Consider the following 20,731-nt stretch of genomic DNA (forward strand, 5'->3'; position numbering starts at 1 on the left):
TGAGAAACTGGAGCCGGGATAGCCGATTGATGCTGTATGACCTTTGAATGGTCAACATTATGATTTATACCAGTAGGTTTATAGAAAACATATGACATGCCAATATGGTGCCAGTATGTTTCCTTATAGAAACCATATGGTGAAAGTAAATAGGACCTTTGTTCGATGTCTTATATCTGATGCATGTGAGCTGTATGATCCTGTCAACACAGTATTAAAGAATATTCTCCACTAAAGACTCTTTCTTCTAGTCTCATTGAGTTCAGCCTCACCTATTTGGACTCTTGGTCCAGATGGCATCAGGATGGCTGCCCAGAAAACCCTCCTAACAAGCCGAGACAACAACCTTACCCCGAACTCCAAATAGACTAAGAAGTGGATCCTGAAATTCAGCAGAATAGAAGCACAGGGGAACAGGGGGTGGTCCAGAGCTTCTGATTTCTTAGGGTCTACATCAGCCAAGACGTGCCATAAACTATTAACACACCACAACTCGTCTTAGGAGCAGGTTTTACCCGTTTTACTTTCCGTCTACCCCCTCATGACCTCAGCGGAATAACATGACATGTATATTTATATTCCTGTGCAATACTTTACTTTTATATGTTGTGTCCTATGCTGTACAACCTACCAGCACCTCATTCAGAGTGTATTTTGTCTGTATTTATGTGTCTTTATACTTTGTACACAATCAACCAGACAAAAATGGTCTTAGGTGCTCTGTTCATGCTCCAAATTTCCATCTTTATACTTTATACTTTAAGTCATTTATGTGCATTTGCTGGCTCGTTCCAATTTTAAAAGAAAATCTACCTATTTAAATGACTTGTCCTGATAAACGGCAAATAAACTGCTACATATATTGCAAAGAAGGATCTTTGATGTTATCCATTGGGTAGAATTGTACACAACACAAGCCAGGTTTAACATAATATTTTAGAAATTAAGCTACGGAGCGTTTTCTGCTCACCTGTAAACTGCCAGGTCCAAAACAATCGTGTTGTTTTCTTCATCTTCAGTTAGAGAGAAATCCAGCCTGATGATACACAGAAAGAAAAAGTCCAAACTTTAACAACAACCTCCAGGCACTGGACAACAGCCAAATATGTCTGTTCATGCCCTTGTTATTGGTTGGGTTAGAGCAATAACATTAGTTGCTAGGGTTAGAAATCAAAAGGATAAAGAATGAGGATAAAATATATTATTTTGACAATGTTACATAATATGTCCTTATTTGAAAGTCTGAAGTCACAGTCAACTCAAAACTGAGGAAATACTCAACCCTGGCATTTTGTTTTGGACCTCGTATATCTAGAAAGGTTTCATTTAGTGAGCCGTTCATATTTTCAGGGGAAACTTTACAAAGTTATCACTCCAACTTTCTCCATATATCCTAACTTCGGCTTCAGATGATGGTGCATTCACTGTACCTTAGAAGTGGGAAGTTTAAAATGCGATATTATTACAAATTACACATGGGAGCCTGATGGATTCTTATAAACTTCACAGACAAACTGTTCATCCTCCCACTGAATCAGACCGGAGACTTCCATCTGTCCTGTTTCTGGTGAAATTAGACCCGTTTACTGGGTCTATACAGTGAGTTTCATATGTTTTATCCGCATTCAAACCACGAGAGGTTTCAATTCAAGGTCTGTTTGACCGAGTTCTCTTTATTTTATGTTGTACGGTCTGAGTTTTCAGGTTACTTTCTTTAACAATGTACTGAAAGTGTTATGAAGAACCACAGATCCGAAAAGATCTCCACAGAACCTAGGGAAAAGGTGGGCAGAATGGATTCCATTGGGTCATTTTACGACCTAAAATGATCCATCTGAACAAAGGTGTAAATTAATGGATTAAAAAGGAGCTGCTGTGCTGTCTCTGAGTTATTTTGATCAAAGCACATCGCAGATATCTAATTTAGACCTCAGGAAATTGTCTCAGCCTGTGAAAAAAGGGCAGAAAACGCCTCCTTTAACTTAATTACAAGTTATTAGTGTCTGCATGAGCAAATGAGTGTGGGGTAATTTAACGTTCAGGAGGAAGATCGTCTCCAGCTGAGGTCTACGTCTGTATTTTACATACAGTCAATAAAAATGCTTATTTAGTGCCACAAAACATCCAAAAAAGACACCACAAACCTATCTTGATATTATATAAACGCAACAAAAATAAGCAGATTCGATCTGATTAGCGATTCAAATCCAGGAATTGCTAATTATTAAAGTTACTCTGCTTCTGGAGGTGTAGAAACTGGTGGTTACAGTAATAGGTAATCAGATATGTTCTCTACTAGCATCCTTCTCAGCTAACAAGCCAACGGATTTCCATTAAAATGCTAATATGAAGCTAATTTGCTTTCACAATGGACACATTTTGCAGTATTTTCTCCTTTCTTTTGTTGGAAATGGGCCTAAACTTAACATTTTTTCTCTGATTTGGCTCATCGTAGTTTGCTCCCATTTGTTTAAATTCATATTCTTGTTTCTTTTTACTAAAACTGTATATTTTAAAATACTTTCAAAAGGCCCGATTAAAGAGATGTTGTTTGGTTTGGGTAAAGCTCGCGATCTGTAAGCCGCTGTTTAAACTCTTTAATGCTCATTAAAAATAGCTTTAAAGGTGGTGAGAAAACTGTCAATCAAGTTGTAAAGAAATACATTTTCTGTCAAAAGTTTTAGAAAACTGTCGTTTCTGGGCTCATACTTGGGCTCGTTGACGTTCATCACTCGTCCATCCGTCGTGATCAGCGTCCTCGGGGCTTTTGGCTTCTTCTCTTTCTCCCTGCAGGGAATCAGGACGGCATTAGTGGGGTAAAAACTCTGGTGTGGATTTGTTTCTAAAGATGACAGCACTAAAGTTATGGCACCTGCCCTCCAAGAAAATCCTTAGACTGGAAATAATATACGACATGAGGGCTTTCAAGAAAATATGTATTTTATGAGGTTAATTTACCTCTTTGCTCTTGATACCTTGTTTTCTTGTGATTTACACCAAACAAATTCTCTCAATTTGATTTTGAATGACATATTGTGAATCAGACAGGAAACCTTGGTCATGATTCATGGCCAGAGCTGATGAAGATAATGGATTTAAACACAGGACTTGGGTTCGAAGCAACCAAGACTTTACTGAAACAATAAAAGGCGCTGCCAGGAAACCCAAGGATTTGAACACAAACCTAACAAACTAAAGATAAGGAAACAACAGGACTGACTGACTAATGGGTGGAAGCTATGATTAAAGAAACTCACACTGGGTCTACATGATGAGATTAACTGGATTATAGCTACAGTTGGGTTCTGCTCCTTATCTGAGGGTAATTACTGGCCCAAAGCATGTCATACCCCGGTACGATAGGTGGCGCTGTCCCCATTTCAGCTATCGCTAATAGAGCCACTTCCTGTTGACGTCTTCCCCGCCAACAACAACAAACTCAGGCATTCAGAAAGATGGCGAACGCAGAGCGAGATGAAGCTGCGTCCCTCTCCATCTGTGATGAGCTGGTTATGGCACAGACGATGCACAACGGCGCATTCTCCATCGCGTTGTTTCTTTCTTTCTGACGACAACAACAGTAATATCGTCTCCTTTGACCCCGGGAAAAAGTCTCGAGCATGCGCAGAACGCTCGATCCGATCCACTGTCGTCTACAGGCACTCGCTGGGCATTTGGATCGAGTTATCTCGGGGTCTCAATTCGATCGCGAGTAACCCGATCCGATCTTTTGTCAGATTAAGGCGTCTACATGAGCTGAATAACTCAGTCTTATTGTAATTTAGCCATTAATCCGATCCGATGGCGCTCATGTAACTGCCAGAGTAACAATAAGAAGATCTGGCACTGAACATAGAAAACCAAGGAGTATGTGTAGTATAACGGGTGATCAGGAGAGTTACAAGAACAGGGAACGGATGGGGTACATTTGGGGATAGTGAACCAGAACAAAGACTAAAAGCTAATCAGAATTCACAAGAACTTAAACAGATACTAACAAATTGCACAAGGGGGGGTCAAACTCAGGTAAAGTACATCAGCAAACCAAAAAAAAAACATGAAAAGACTCATAGACCATGACGACCTCAGCCCTGTTTATGTCACGGTCCATGGTTTTTGTGTATTGGTATTCTGTCTTTTGGTTTCCTTCGTCTTTTCGCTGGTTTGGTTATTTCTTAGTGCCTCTCTGTCCTGTGTTCTTGGTTGACATTTTGTTTAAGCTTTCTTTCTTGCTCAGTGTTCAGATCGGTGTCTCTTGTCCTTAACCGTAGACATTGCCTTGGTCCTTTCCACACCTGTCTCTAGTCAGTGAACTCCACAGTATTTTTGCTCCTTTGTTAATCTCTGTCCTTGTGTTTCTCTTCCTCTTTTATCTGCTTATCTCCCTGTCAGTGTTTTTGTATGGTTTCTCAGCTCAGCAGTGCTTTTGGTTTCTTTTAATAAAGACTTCAGTGCCTCCGGACTACTGTTTCCTACATTTGGGTCCTCCATAACCGTTCTCCACTGACAGCAGAACTGTTTATAACACATCCTTGCTTTGCACCGACAGGCAAGAAGCCTACACAACAAGTTCTCCCCACTGCTTCTGTGTTTTGTTCTGCAAATAATGACAGTGTAATATATCAGGAGGTTGTTTTTTCCCTCATTCTAAGACCTGGTAAAGACCAGATATGTCCTGATATGTAATGCCGTAGAATTGACTATTACAGTTTTGTGGGTTCAGAAGCTGTAAGTACATACATGTGATATGATAAATATGAAATTATTCAACTTTAACCAGGTTTTACAGGGTGCTTTATGGGCTTTGAGAGGTTCAGTGTCTTCTGTGTGGACACAGGCCAGGATTCAAATTACCAAGCTTCCATTGACATTCGATATAATTCTAATTCAACCAAAGCTATTTACTGATTTAGTCATAAATCGGTACATTAATATTGGAATAGTAATGTTTTTTATGGAGATATTTTTAAGCTGAAGCCACATCAGAGTTAAAGGGTTTACTGTAAAGTCATTACTATCAGCAGCACAACCACTTCATTTCCATCCATCTATTAGAGCCACGGAGCTGCAGATGAGTGTTTAGCTCTCTGCTGTGGGTCGGCCATCATGACCTCAGCCACGAAGAGGAGGAGTGTGACAGCTAAGATCCTTCAATCTGCTTAACCGCAGGATGTTAAGTTAATATTTTTATTAGAGTGGTGGGCTGCACGGACTGAGAATGAGCTTTCGTGATGAGCAGCCGGCTGGTGAAACGAAGCGCTCCCTGGGTTAAAAGCTTAATGACCACCATGTTCATCCCTGTTAGAGCCACGGAGAGTCCAGCTTCACCAGATTTATAGTTATGGATATGGATTTGACGCTTTTATCCAAAGCGACTTACACTGGTAGGTGGATAGGGTAAGGGGGTCTTGCCTAGAGACCCCTACTGGAGGTAATACCTTTCATGCAGGGGTTTGAACCCTGGTCCCCCACATGAAAGGTGGCAATCTTAAAGTGAAGTAGCATTTCTCATGTTTTTGTTCCACAAAATAAATGACAAAATCTGAGGTCAATACAACCTCAGATGCCCCAAAAAAGCTCAGAAAGAGGCACCAAATAAGATGGTGGACAAACAAACTCGAGCTGCTCTGGAAATTCTTCTTTCAACATGTTCGAAACACACAAAAATCAGTTTTTAAGAGAATTTTGGTCAATAGGAGGGCAAAAAAGTCAGCAGTTTAAGAATTTCCCCATTCAAACAGTTTTCATTTCATGGTTTTAGTTTCTTCAGAGGCAGTGAAGTTTTCCAGAAAAGCTTTTTATTTATATCCATCTTATTTGACACATGGAAACTGTCTGAGGGAAGCCATCTGAGACCTTTAATGAATGACGTTTGCAGACTGCATGCGAGAATAAAAGGACAATCCTGAGTAAATGAATGAAAATGCTGCAGTACAGTTGAATTAACTTCATATATGAGAATGATAAACAGTAAATCGTGTTCTGCAGCCACCAGAATGAGCAGATGTGGGAGATTTGTGATCCTTCCAGTTGAGTTTAAAGACTTTTCTCCAGAAGGAGACATTTTTGGCTAATAATTTGGTAATTTTCATGTGAATTCACTCTGACTGATGCAAACCTTGCCCCTCTGCATATTTAACAGCTGCGTATTTATAACTCAATTGAGTTGAGCTACAGCTTTTATTTAACCATTTAACACCAGGACACAACTGGGTCCTTTTAGTCACTTTTTAATCCTAATTAGTCAACATTTTAGCTTATGTTAATGCTAATAATATGAGATTTTGTTAAAATTGCAACCTCATTTCTCGTCACACCTTCACAGTTTAAAAGTTACGTGCACACATTGGGTCCCTACTGACAGCCATTCAAACCACATTTTTTGTATATAGTCTAATTTAGCCATCACATAAAGTGATACCTGTGACTGCACTTTCAATTTGAGCCTTTGGGTCCTATATTGTATTTTTTTTACATTTTTAATCACTAGTTGGCAGCAGAGCGAATGTAGGGGTCTAAATGGAGCCCCTCTGGGGTTTTTTTTGTTGTATTATTGCAGAGAAATAGAATGATTATCACAACAAAAACAGTCTGGATGAGTTGGTAGTGAGGTAAAGGTGTGCTATGAATGCGCTTGAGAAGTAATTTTGTGTGTATGTGTCCAAAGTCGCCTCCTTCTCATGGCAACACAAATTGTTTTGATACGTCCACCACAGCCAACTCCTTTTCTTGTGAAAATGGCGGGTAATATGACAAAAATGGCATAAAAATGTAACTATTTTTTAAAAAGGAATAAAAACTTTATAGTTCTAAGCTGGACTGAAGCTGGTTAAAAGATCTAAGCTTGGAAAGTGGAAAAAAATATAAGTGTGTGTTATTTTTATAGCATTTTTTCCATTTGGGACCCCGAAGTGGTGCTTCTAACTTCCTCTGTGGGACATCACGGTCCATGTAAGGACAGCTGAATTCACTGCACAGACGTTGTCTTACTTTGTCAGATGAGGCTGCGGTTATAAAATCAGGATTTTATTAGAGCAGAGCGACCGTCTGAAAATGCTTTTAGTAGTCTGAACGGGCTGATTTTCAGTAAAATAACTGGTTAGTAATGGATTATTATACCCTTATATGTAGCTGTTTTTACTAAAAGATGGAAATTTGGAGCATGAACAGAGCAGCTAAGACCATTTTTGTCTGGTTGATTGTTTACATTTATATCCCAATGATTCGAGAAGCTTGATTTAAACCAGACTAACATGTTTACATGCATAAAAGTCTGCTTTATAAGGCTGTTGATAAGGTCACAGAGTGACTCTCTCCTCTAAGGGATGTGACACGTCGTCCATCAGTCAGCTGAGTAATGGAGACATCAGGGTGACGGCTCCTCTGCTGATTGGAGTGGAGTCCAGAGCTGAGGACAATCTGTTCAGACAGCGTTCAGTTAGCAACTTCACCCTCTCTGGATTTATCTACAGCCTGTGCAGAAGGTAGCTTTGCTGTGTATTCCTGTGACACATAACCGTGTCGTACAGTTTTACATAGCAACCACATACCAAGGACACTCAGATGTGTGGCGCTGATGCTAAAGCTAACGGTCACTGTGTTCTGATGTTACCGCGGTCCTTTGAAATGGTTCAGTTCATTAAAAAAAAAAGGAGTTAACTGTATTATACTTGAACTTAACGGTTTATCATCACATAAAAAACACATTTTACTGAAATTCTGATAAATCTAATGGGAAATTAAGTTACATTTTCTTTTAAAAGATGGAATTTTTATGTATTTTCACTATTATTTCATGTTTACATCTCATGTATACATTATATTACATAAATCTGTAAATATTACATATTTTATTAAGATGTAATTATCTTATTCACTTAAGAAAGAAATGAGCCAAAAATCTTCTAAAAGTACTATGACAAACGATTTAAGTCAAGCAGGAAAAATGTTTATTTACTTAGTAATTAACCTTTCTGTGGTCAGGGTTAATAAATCAAAGGAAAACCTGAGTTCCTGACTTTTTAAGCCTGTTTTGAACCATTCGTTTCCCTGCAAAAGTCAGTTTTAACTTGACCTGAGCAGCCGAAGATGGATGTGATGCCAATAAAAAGACAGGAAACTGTGATTCATCGATATCTAGAAGCAGATTTACTGAGAAGTCTTGAAAAGAAAGCACAACCTCTTTCAATTCTAAGGGTTTAGGTCTGGAAATTACTTTTAAACAATCATCTGGTCTCAAATTCAGTAAATCCAACCAGTCGGAAGTCAACTATGGGAACGCCGTCCTCCCCTATGAGGATTCTTTTCTGTAAACAAAAGGCTAAAACATTTGATATTATATTCAAAATGAATGTTTTCATTTCAGCATTTAGCGACACACTCCCACATGCCATCTCATGCAGACAACCCTTTTATTAAAATCTCTGCCTCCACCTCATCCGCCCACTTGATTAACTGCAGCCATTCATCAGCCTGTCAGACTCCCGGACCTCAAAGCTTCGCTGTGTTCGCGGTTCGGATCCACAGGCGAACGGTTTGATCCTCTCAGGAACAGGGAGAACCGTCTCCTCGTTGACCTTATCACGGATTCCGCCTTAAGAGCAGGAAATTCATCTTCCCTGACATTCTGGTGACGGTACGACTGCATGCATTAAGTCAACGCGCTCTGACAGCTGACCATAAAAAGGAGAGCGCCACATCGCCCCGTTTTAATGCTTGGGCAGCATCCGGGCCTCGGATGTTTCTGTAATATGGTTCAGAAAGCATTCCATCACTGGTTGGCCTCTAATCCATCAACACAAACCCACCTCTTATCAGCAGAGAGGGTTTTTCATTGTGTTTTTGTCATTTCCTTCCAAGACTCCTCAGCCACTAAGGCGGAAAGAGCTCATTTCGGTTCATTTTTTGGCAGATTGTCAGAAGACGGAGGGCTGATGAACCCACTGTGACAGAAACACTATGTGCACAGATAAAAGACACTGGAATACCTCCAGGCCCGTGGGGGTAAAGCGGCGGTGAGAGCCGGGTGTCCTCGGGTCAGCAGAGGGTGAACTCACACTGAAGAAGCTTTTCATAGAGCAGAAATATGACGCAGCACTTTACAAATAAAGTGTGAACAGGCGACGAATCCTGGACTAAGGCTGTTTGTTACAGTCAGTGCAGGAGATCTTATTTTTCCTGAAAACTGTGTCATTATTTGGAGTTTTTGTGATTTATGAGCTTTAGGATTTCAGAGGAGAGTCGTGTGAAAAAGGAAGCACAGTATTAGGACATAAAAGGAATAATCTGGGGATAAAATGAGGTAAATTCAACCTAATATGACATGTTACACTGTGTCAAAGTGAGACAAAACACAGAAGCAGTGTGTGAAAACTAAGTGAACCCTGATCCAGCAGCTTCAGCAGCAGCTTCAGCAGCAGTGAGCTGCAGTGATGGTTTCCTGTGGGACGTTATCAGTCTCTCTCATGGTTCTGGAGGAATCTCGGCCCTCTTCTCTCCAGCGCTGCTTCAGCTCATTGAGGTTTGCAGCATTGGTTTCTGCACAGCTCTCTTAAGGTCCCACCACAGCATCTCAGTCAGGCTGAGGTCTGGACTCTGACTGGACCATTGCAGCACCTTGATTCTTTTCTTTTTCACACATTCTGCTGTAGATCTGCTGCTGTGTTTGGGATCTTTGTCCTGTTGATGAGCCAGTTTCAGCCCAGCTTTAGCTGTGGGACAGATGGCCTCACATCTGACTCTAGAATACTTTGGTATCCAGAGGAGTTCATGGTGGACTCAATGACTGCAAGGTGCCCAGGTCCTGTGGCTGCAGAACCAGCCCAGATCATCAGCCCTCCACCACCGTGCTTGACAGCTGGTATGAGGTGTTTGTGCTGATATGCTGTGTTTGGTTTCCTCCAAACGTGCTGCTGTGCATTAGGACCAAACATCTCCACTTTGCTCTGGTCTGTCCAAAGGACATTGTTCCAGAAGTCTTGAGCTTTGTTCAGATGCAGCTGTGCAAACCTAAGCTGTGCTGCCATGTTCTTTTTAGAGAGAAGAGGCTTTCTCCTGCAGCCCTTCCAAACAAGCCATCCTTGTTCAGTCTTTTTCTAACTGTGCTGTCATGACCTTTAACCTTTAACATGCTAACTGGGGCCTGTAGAGTCTGAGATGTAGCTCTGGGCTTTTTCACCTTGGGGTGACCTTTAACCTTTAGCATGCTAACTGAGGCCCGTAGAGTCTGAGATGTAGCTCTGGGCTTTTTCACCTTGGGGTGACCTTTAACCTTTAACATGCTAACTGAGGCCTGTAGAGTCTGAGATGTAGCTCTGGGCTTTTTCACCTTGGGGTGAACTTGCTGGGACGTCCACTCCTGGGAAGATTGACAGCTGTCCTGAATGTTTTCCACTTGTGAATAATCTTTCTCTCTGTAGAATGATGGACTCCAGATAGTCTGGAAATGGCCTTATAACCCTTCCCAGACTGATGGGCAGCAGCAGCTGCTTCTCTAAGATCATTGCTGATGTCTTTCCTTCTTGGCATCGTGTTAAACTGACAGAACTTCTGCTTTTATAGAGCTGCTCACACTGACTGATGATCAGTTAATCAGTTAATTATTGATTAGCAGCACCTGGCTGCTTCTTCCCCTCTTAATTCCTGTGGAAGCAGTAAAGGGTTCACTTTGTTTTTTGTTGTTCATCTGAGGTTGGATTCACTGAATTTTAACACCTGATGAGGACCAGATGATTATCTACAAAGTAAATGCTAGAATTTATGTACTTTCTCTTTTGAGAATGTGGGAAACTACCATGACTTTTAATTTTCATCATCTGAAGTAACGAGTTCTAAGATGTTTTTTTTTATGACACCAAACATTTTACCCTCTTATCTGTTTTCAGTTAGTCAGTCTGTTCCTGTTGAAAAAAGCTCAAAAACAGTTAAAACCTGGACATGGACAGTTTGTCCTGCGATCGGAGCCGTGATGGTTTGATAATCAGATGCTGCCGTGAGTTCAATGCCTCGACTCGGGAGCCCACTTCCACTGTCAGATCGCCCTTGGACAGAAAATGAATCCCAGACTGACCCTGAAGCCTCGGAGGACCCGGGTGAATGTGGGAGGCTTGCTGGGTTAATCATTATTCTTCAGATCTATTACATGTCGGTTTTATTTGTGTGCTCTTCAATCACAGTTGCTCTCCTGGCTTCATGACACCCAAATTATAGAACAGAAGAGTATATATACGGCACAAAGTGAAAATAACAGTTACACAGCTGCAGACAAGGTACTTTAGTGACAACAACCAGAAAACAGCCTTCATGAAAGGAAGAAATGCAGCTTTCAACCAAGGACACAGCAGCTCAGCCTCAAAAGCTGCTCATCACTGCTATTCCAACAACTCATTTTGTTCTAAACCAGAAAATTATACTGATAAAGTTAGTTGAAAACAGGATATTTCACTCATATTTCAGTCACTCCCCTTCACACGTTACATGAGTCAAACCAAAGTTACATCAATAAGTGGAGGAAATCATTCAGTTTTTAATCAATTCAAGCCAAATTCTTTGGAATACAATAAAATCAAACTTATTCAAATTAGTCCAACTCATTTTAAACCAATTAGAAGAAAGCTGCCCAGCTAAAGGAAACCAACAGATTGGATTAAAGAAGTGAGAAATCAGTCTATCGTACCGGGGTATGACATGCTTTGTGCCAGTGATTCGATTCATATATCCAAGGATAATTACCCTCAGATAAGGAGCATTTAACCAACTGTAGCTATAATCCAGTTAATCTAATCATGTAGACCCTCTGAATAACTTGTTAGGCTGTGCACCAAAACAGGGACAGTATTTGATTTTTCGGCACTCTCAGGTGTCGCTCTGAGACAAACAATGGACCGACATGCGAAGACGTGTTTATTTCACATCACTCTTCTCTGATTTGTTGGCTTGGCTGCACAGCTTTATTGACTGAACATTACGTTAAATTGTCAGAGGAAAACCAACAGCCTCCCAAAAGGGAGTCAAGTGGATTTAAAACAGCGTCAGACAGGCTTTACAGAAGTTAATCTGTCAGAAGCTGGGTTTTCACTGGCGTTTTAGCTTAAAATGTTGAATATTTCTTTTGAATCTGCTTCCTGCTTGTTTATGAGATCTCCAGCGTCAGCGGGAAGATCTACAGTCATTGATGAGGTGAAAACTGATCAGTTCTCTAGAGACAAAAAACTTAATTAACACCCAGGAAAGAGGGTCACCGTAAAGGTGAGCGTTAATTAAGGGGATGGTAGGAAAAATAATTACACTCACAACTGACCAGTGCTGCTGTTTGATTGGTTCAGAGACTTAACAGAATTACTGTTGTGATTTATGGTCAAAGAGAAGGAGGCGGAGCAAAATGCTGCCCAAAGTTGTCTCTTTTAAACAAACCAAGGGCGCCGAAGAATTGGAAATTCAAACAACTCAAAGCAGCAGGACACAAAAACCAAGGTGTGAAGACCATGGACCAACAGACCAGAGTGTTTTTAAAGTGAATTCACATTTATGTTTGCAAATGTTTCAGTGAAGCCCTGCAGCCATTTCTTATTTTACTGGAGATATAAAAAAGAAATGAGGACCTTTGCAGAGTATCGAACCTTTAAAATGATAGATTCTTCGCCTCCTTCCATCTGTTTCATATACTTTCTGCATGTTGGCTTCTAATTGAACGGTTTTTACTTCCTTCCACTCCAACTAAACTCTAATTGTCACATATATAATCACATTTGGATGATTTAAATCCGGTAGTTTTCGACCGATCCAGAGCAAACATCCCTCTGCTCATCACTGACGTCATTCCTGCCTCTTTCAGGATTATTGGCAACCTCACAAACAGAATCCTCTCAGGCGTCTGACCCTGCTGACGCCACCAGAACAGTTTGCTCATTAAGCTCCTCATTAACCCGACAGGTGAACCTGGACCTTCTCAGAACCGACCTGCAGAAGTCGTATTCACATCTGACGTTTCAGCTGAAGCTTCATGCCGTCCTCTAAAAGAATAAAGTGACTGATGAGGTGATTAAAGGGCGTTTTACAAAAAGAGGTCGGAAATCTGCATCCAAAGAAACAGCAGCCATGATGTGGATGAGTTCATAAAGTCGCTGACTTTAAGGCTTTTTCTATCATATTTTTATGATTTCATCAAGCTGCAAACCTGTGGAGGACTGAGGTTTTGCAGTAAATCTGTTTAAATGTATTCTAATAAATGCCTTTGTTTCCCAGCAGGTGTGTCAATGCAGCCAAGCTTGGTTTTTCTTTAACAGCATCCAAATTTCCTCAGCCTTTAATGGCAAAAAGAAAGACTTTTTGACCTGCTGCAGGATTAATGAAGCCGTTCAGTGATTGTTGCCCAATGTGGGAAGAATTCAGAGGATTTTTGTCCCTTTTTATTAACCGTAACTAGAAAAACATACAAAAGCACCACAGTTTCCCTTTATTTAATGGATGTGTTAATGCAGTTTTACTCAATGAATTGTGAGAAACTACAGAAACACACCTGAACTTTCCTCTTTTAGTGTTGAAGCCTGTTTTGAACCATTCGTTTCCCTGCAAAAGACAGTTTTAACTTGGCCTGAGCAGCCGAAGATGGATGCGATGCCAATAAAAAGACAGGAAACTGTGATTCATCGATATCTAGAAGCAGATTTACTGAGAAGTCTTGAAAAGAAAGCACATCATCTTTCAATTCTAAGGGTTTAGGTCTGGAAATTACGTTTAAACAATCATCTGGTCTCAAATTCAGTAAATCCAACCTCAGATGAACAACACATGACATATTACACTGTGTCACTGTTTACTGAGCAAAAACTGAGGCAAAACACAGAAGCAGGGTGTGAAAAACTAAGTGAACCCTTACAGATCCACAGGAATTAAGAGGGGAAGTAGCAGCCAGCTGCTGCTGCTCCTCTTCTGTGTCCTGATACATGAAATCTTTGAAGCAAAAGAAGGTGTACTCTCTTTTTTACTATAACTGGAACACCTTTTTAAAGCATCTTGTATAACTAAGAAAATACAGATTTAGACAACATAATCAGTTGTTCTTCATCAGCAAACTGAGCAGCTGTTCAACAGTTTTATAACCGAGTTTGTTCCCCACAAAAAGGCATTTTTCACATCAGTATTCCCTCAATTTCCAGCGTGTTCACATGCATTTTGCTGCTGTTGGTGTCAGCAGTGATGTGTTCACAGCGACGCCTAGTGGCTGATATGTAAACTGCAGTCAAACCTCCTCAGTGTTGACTGATGCTCACAGAAGAAACTTCTTTACTTTTAAAGAGTCTTTATAATATTCTAACCATATTTGACCTGTTTCTCACCATGTTTAGTATTTTATGGTGCTTTAAAAGCCCGTGTTTGACTGTTAAGGTCACGACTAGATTGAGCTACAGGAGAAGGAATATTTGGTGACAATCCTTCTCAACCTCATTATTATAAACAAACAATTATCCATTCAGGTATCAAATATCTTTTTTTTTTTATAATTCTCTGGTATCTGGTAACTTATCTGTTAATATTAGGTAGTTTTTTGTATTTTATGGGTTAATAACCTCATTATTATAAACAAACAATTATCCATTCAGGTATCAAATATCTTTTTTTTATATAATTCTCTGGTATCTGGTAACTTATCTGTTAATATTAGGTAGTTTTTTGTATTTTATGGGTTAATAACCTCATTATTATAAACAAACAATTATCCATTCAGGTATCAAATATCTTTTTTTTATATAATTCTCTGGTATCTGGTAACTTATCTGTTAATATTAGGTAGTTTTTTGTATTTTATGAAAAATAACCTCAACATCTTTGGGTTGTTTGACAGAAAAAAGACACCTGAAAAGGGCAAAAATGTTGCTTCTAATCATTTCTAACATTGTTACCCACCGATTTGTGAATTCATAAAAGAAAATTGCATCTTCAGATTTCTCCCACTGCAACAACACAGGCTTGCTGGTCAAGGCCATAAGATGGAGGACTCCACTAAGCTCACATGGAGCTAATTTCACATCCAGCCAAATACGATAAAGCCAAGAAATGATGAGTGTTGAGGGCACTTACTGCTCCTTTGACCTCCTCTTGTCCTCCAGGTGGCGGTGAGCCTCCAGACGGGACTCAGGGGTGAAAGAACACGGCGTTTGCCAGAACTCTCGCTCCCGTTCCTCCTCATCCAGCTCCAGGTTCTTCATGTTCTGACCCAGCTCCTGGTTCTCCTGGTTCTCCTTGTTCTCCGACTCCGGACTGCAGAGGAAGATTCAGAGACCTCAGAGACTGAGATGATGACCGAGCTTTGAACTCTTTGAGGGATTTAATGACACAGAGGCTGTGACAGATGAAAACTTCAGTTTGTTTTTAATCTGTAAGTATATTTTCTTAACTTTTTGGCCTTTGAAAAATTCCCAAACAAGACATAAAAGTGTGAGGAAATAATCTTGCTATTTTTCTCACAGGGTTGAAGATAAACCATCCCAACCAGATGAAGCAGCTCAGCTGAGTCCTTTAAATGTGGAGGAGCAGATACCATTGAGATGCCTAAACTTTGCCTCATCCCCGATAGGGAGGGAGCACTCCACCTTTTTAAGAAGCATGGAAGCACAAACTAAAGATGTTAATATAAAAAAACTCCAGGTGGTGTGGTGGTTCGCTCTGTTGCACCACAGCAGGAGGCTTCCTGGCTCAAATCCCGACTGATGCACAGGCTCCACGTTTTCTGCAGCTACTCCACCTCCCACCATCCAAAACCATACATGTTAGATAAATGGTGACTTTAAGTTGACCCAGTCTGAGCATTTATCTCTGTGATTGACTGGCAACCCATCCAAGGTGTACCCCACCTCCAGGTGTACCCCACCTCCAGGTGTACCCCACCTCCAGGTGTACCCCACCTCCAGGGTGTACCCCACCTCCAGGGTGTACCCCACATCCAGGTGTACCCCACCTCCAGGGTGTACCCCACCTCCAAGGTGTACCCCACCTCCAAGGTGTACCCCACCTCCAGGGTGTACCCCACCTCCAGGTGTACCACACCTCCAGGGTGTACCCCACCTCCAGGTGTACCCCACCTCCAAGGTGTACCCCACATCCAGGTGTACCCCACCTCCAAGGTGTACCACACCTCCAGGGTGTACCCCACCTCCAGGGTGTACCCCACCTCCAGGGTGTACCCCACCTCCAGGTGTACCCCACCTCCAGGTGTACCCCACATCCAGGGTGTACCCCACCTCCAGGGTGTACCACACCTCCAAGGTGTACCCCACCTCCAGGGTGTACCCCACATCCAGGTGTACCCCACCTCCAGGGTGTTCCCACCTCTCGCCCAATAGGTCCCAGAACCCCCATGACCCTGAATTTGATTAAGCAGGCATAAGAAATGGATGCCTGGAAAACCTTTGTTCGTCTTCGCCTCCTTGTCTGTGGTCATATGAGTCGTATTTCCCTTCTGACACTTTAAGAGGCGGTCCCTACAGGCCGCATCATGCGCCATATTTAAGGGTATGAACAAACCGCCGATGTGATCGTATCAACTGGAGGATTCATTTGATTTAGATGGAAATGGGCAGTTTCTCATCATTAATTTCAACATTTCTGTCACTTCTTTATAAGAAATTCGTTCAGCCAAATTAAATTCTTCTTTAAAAACATACTTATTTCAGATGGCTTTTAATACCCAGTAGTATGGTGACACTTTTATATTATCTTATTCAATTTTGCTGTATTTTATTTTATTGTGTTTACTGTTATTTTATTGTTTTGTACTTATTCTTTTCTTTATTTATTATCTGCTGTAAAACACTTTGGTACCGAAATGGATTGTTGTAAAGGGCTCTAAATAAATTACATTTACATTTGTTTTACAGTCACTTTTGACAGCTCGACAGATCAGTATTTTATTGATCTCAAAGCGATCTGCACATAAATGACATAAATGAGGGCGAACAGAGACTACAGACCGAACTGCAGGTGCACTGAGCAGAATTGTCCCTTTTAAACAGAAATAACGATACAAATGTTTACTGGTTCCATCTTTAGCCATTTCCTCACTTCATTAGTTTCACTTATTCCACTTGTAACATGTGTCCACATCTGTTTTGTTCTGCTCTCCTCTGATTTACGGGAACTGAAGGGGTGTAAGAAGCTTGAATTAGTGAAACACAGCAGAAACTCACGCTGTGGTGTTGATGTCGGTGTACCAGCGGCCATCGAAGCCCGGTTTCCTCTCCTTCTCATTTCCTGTTGCCCTGCTCGGTGCCTCCTGCTTCTCCTTGGCTCTCCTCCTCAGGTATTCCCTCTCCTGCCCGCCGACTTGCCTCCTTACCTCTTCCAGGCCCTGCAAGGCTTGAATCCTCTCTGACCGACTGATCTCCATCCCGTCCAGCAACTGAAGAACAGCAAACACTGGGGAGTGATTTAACTGACTCCTGGCCCATTTTGGTCCAAAAATAAAGAGGAAAATGCACTTGTAAGGTTGCTAAGACCATCCATTTTGGACAGTAAAACACCTTTTTTTCCCCCACAGTTTCAGTATCCAGCAGAATTCCCAAGGACTGAATGAATAATATTAGAATGACGAGTCCCTGATGAACCTGCAGGAGGATGGGAGAGGTTACCTTGAGCTGAGGCAGTGCTGCCACCACAAACTGCCTGTAGCCCTCAAACTGAGTGCAGGGGTTCCCCACCAGAAACAGCTCTCTCAGGTGGATGTTGTGTTTCAGGGACTCCACGCTGCTCAGACTGCCCACAAAGTTCACCGTCAGGTCCAACTTCTGGAGGCTCTCGCAGCCTGAAGGCAGGAAGCAAACGTCACCTTTACACGTTTTACAGGTCAAACTGGAAGGAGCACAAACTAAAACATAGAAGAGAAGATCCACAATGACTTTGGTGTTTGTTGTTGCCTGTAGTTTTGGTCCTTTTATCACGTTTTTATTTTTTCCTCCCACCTGTTTCCACCTCAGCCCGGATAAAAACTCTTTGCCGTGACACACCCAGCTTATCAACTGTCCTTTTTGTTATTTTCTAGACTTTTCCTTTCCTAACAGTCATTGTTATCTCAGTAAGAGTAATGCTGTGTCATTTACTTGTATCTGGATCCAACAGAAAACCAAATATGACGACAATCATGGAGAATATTAGGGTATGTCACACTGTTACAGCGCTCTCCCGTTACCTCGAACAACCCCCTGGTTAGTTTTTGTTTTATTTGTCTAAAAACAGTCAAATCTAGTGGAAAAGGGAAGAGATTAAGAAAGAAAAGGAGACAGAAGATGGACCTTAATTTAAATGTGTAACTAAAGGAAAGATTTGCTAATAAATAAGCTGTTTTGTTCGAAAATCTCATCGTCCCTGTTACGACCAGCTCAAAGTCACAACATAATAACCACCACTACAGCCTAGCATTTGACAAAATCTACTGCGCAAAACAAAACAAAATTGCTCTAACTCCCCATACTCACCCAACAAGGTTTCATGTGGAAAACAAAGGCCACCACATGCTATCAATAGCTTAGAAGTTATCTTAACTAACCTATTCTAGAGTTTACCTGGTTCCCTCTCCATCTAAGACTGTTTACCTAACTTACTAGGACTCAACTAGCTTTCCTGGGCACGCCGGGGGCCACCCCAGGGTTACCGCTCAAAAACAATAAAGTGGTGATGGTCACACCAACACCCGCCGGCAAACTCTCAGAAAAAAAACCCTACCTCATGTGGCAACACAAGCATGGACCTCCTAACAAACAAACAAAATGGAAAACGTGGGTCTAGGGAAACAAAGCACTTACTCACCGACTCCAAACTAAACTTTGGATGAGCCCCCATTATGTTACGACCAGCTCAAAGTCACAACATAATAAGGAAAACCATACTGAGTGGAAAAGAATAACATTTATTTACAACCAAAAAGAAGTGCAACACAAACTAAGGATGGGATCTTGAGAGGGCGGAGGAAAGATCTGCTTATATAAGCCGCACCCTCAGCTTCATGCAGGTCAATCATCTCTCAGGGAACTGCACCTTAAACATAGAGACATGGCAGACATGGCAACAAAAACATACATGTAACATCCCAGAGAAGATGACCTGCTTTTTTGGGCTAATTTATCACAGTGAATGAATTTAATACTTTTAAATTAATTCAATAGTGGGGTTTTTAAGAGTCATATGCTGTGAGTTTTATATGTCTCTATACTGCTTCTGCCTACTGTCCTCGCTATGCTTGACTCTGCTTTGATCAATCAACATTCAACACACCTGTGAGCTTAGTATTCAATCTATGAGCATAAATATGCAAGAAAGTGTTGAGAAGGTGGAACGAAACAGTTGTAGATACTCTCAGTGAGCTAAAATTACACTAAATATACAGATAATATGCAACTGGAACTCATGACAAATCACTAAACCTGGTTAATCTCAGTTAGGGGTTGGTCCAAAGCGCGAAGTGATGCACCTTCAAAACAAGGGTTCAGGAAGTGTACGATTCCTGTTTTCCTTACTCTGTTCCTGACCCATGTACAGTTTAAACTTCAAGGTCCAGCCTGATTAGGGAAATTAAGTCAACTGACGTGTAAAACATCTTTGCTGTGCAACCAAGAGTTGATAGATTTTACAAGCTATTTGGAACATTAAACATGAGACAAAAGGTTTGAAATAAAATGCTGAGAATACTCAACCAGTCAGAAATGTTCCACCACATCAGGGACATCTCAAAAGTACCATCTCCCTACCAGGGCTGATTCTGAGGTAAAACACTGACCCCAGAACACTGTTTAGCTTGTGATTCCTGCTGTGTAACAAATGATCCAAGCTCCTGGAAAAGGTTCCTGTTGCTGAGATGCAGCTTTAAATCACTGTGTACTGCTGATGCTAAAGCGAAACAAGGTGGCGCCACTTGGTGGTTGGAGGAGGAATCTCAAAAGGTAACACAAACAGCTTAAAACTAAAGTATAATATTCTTCCAACAAATGCAGCTATTTCAGTTCCATGCACTAACCTTCAAGGTTTTCAATGACTTCAATGTTGTTCAAGGTCAGATTCAAATACTCCAGCTTCTTCAGATGGCCAAGATTTTCTACAAGAGGAAACAAAACCCAAAGGCATCAGTGGAAACTGTCTAATAATGTCTGAAAACTGTCTGAAACTGTCTGAATAATGAAGATTTTACAGGGACTTTTCAATCCCATTCACTTCTGTGTTGAGGTTATTTTTGTGTTCATATAACTGTTGTTTAGCTTTTTAATATTTCAGCAAATTAGAATACACAGTAATCCCTTTACGGTGGAAAAAACAACAAAAAAATGTGTATCTAGCACTTTTAAAGCACAAATGTAACCAAAAGTGCCTTAGAATTAATGATAAAAAAACACAAGAACAAAGAATAATAAAAAACATAAAAGATAAGCAACTATTTGGTCTATAGAACATAATAATAAAGAGTGCGGGGTCCCAGTTTGAATCTTATCTAAGCTGTAAATCAGCAGTGTTTGTTTCTTGGGTCACATCTCACCAATCCTAGGAATGAGGTTGTTTTGCAGGTAAAGGATCTTCAGGTCCCGGCACCACCTGTCAATGTGTTCGATCCGCTCGATGTCCTGCTGATGCAGGGAAACTTCCTCCAGGGAGAAGATCTCACAATCGTTGTGTTCAGCCCGTCTTCGGACCATGTCCTCCGTGACTGACCGTACAAAAAATACACAACGTGTGCCGATTACACGAAAACAGA

The 20,731-nt window shown here is 41.1% G+C and overlaps 1 protein-coding gene across 1 annotated transcript in view; it reads right to left on the bottom strand.

Annotated features, from left to right (window-relative positions):
• Positions 1-20,677, bottom strand: part of dnaaf11 (dynein axonemal assembly factor 11) — a 44,479-nt gene extending 23,802 nt beyond the window's left edge. Inside the window, exons 1-7 of the mRNA XM_072363795.1 lie at positions 20,516-20,677; positions 20,003-20,080; positions 17,625-17,797; positions 17,184-17,395; positions 15,079-15,258; positions 2,710-2,787; positions 971-1,036 (exon numbers count right to left, since the gene is read on the bottom strand). Of these exons, the coding sequence (XP_072219896.1) occupies positions 971-1,036; positions 2,710-2,787; positions 15,079-15,258; positions 17,184-17,395; positions 17,625-17,797; positions 20,003-20,080; positions 20,516-20,672 (944 nt within the window). The 5' untranslated portion in view covers positions 20,673-20,677. The remainder of the gene's footprint in view (positions 1-970; positions 1,037-2,709; positions 2,788-15,078; positions 15,259-17,183; positions 17,396-17,624; positions 17,798-20,002; positions 20,081-20,515) is intronic.
• Between the last annotated feature and the right edge of the window lie 54 nt (positions 20,678-20,731).

This window comes from Leuresthes tenuis, unplaced genomic scaffold, assembly GCF_036924035.1.
Source record: "Leuresthes tenuis unplaced genomic scaffold, fLeuTen1.0.hap1 SCAF_14, whole genome shotgun sequence".
In the NCBI taxonomy this organism is placed as follows: domain Eukaryota; kingdom Metazoa; phylum Chordata; class Actinopteri; order Atheriniformes; family Atherinopsidae; genus Leuresthes; species Leuresthes tenuis.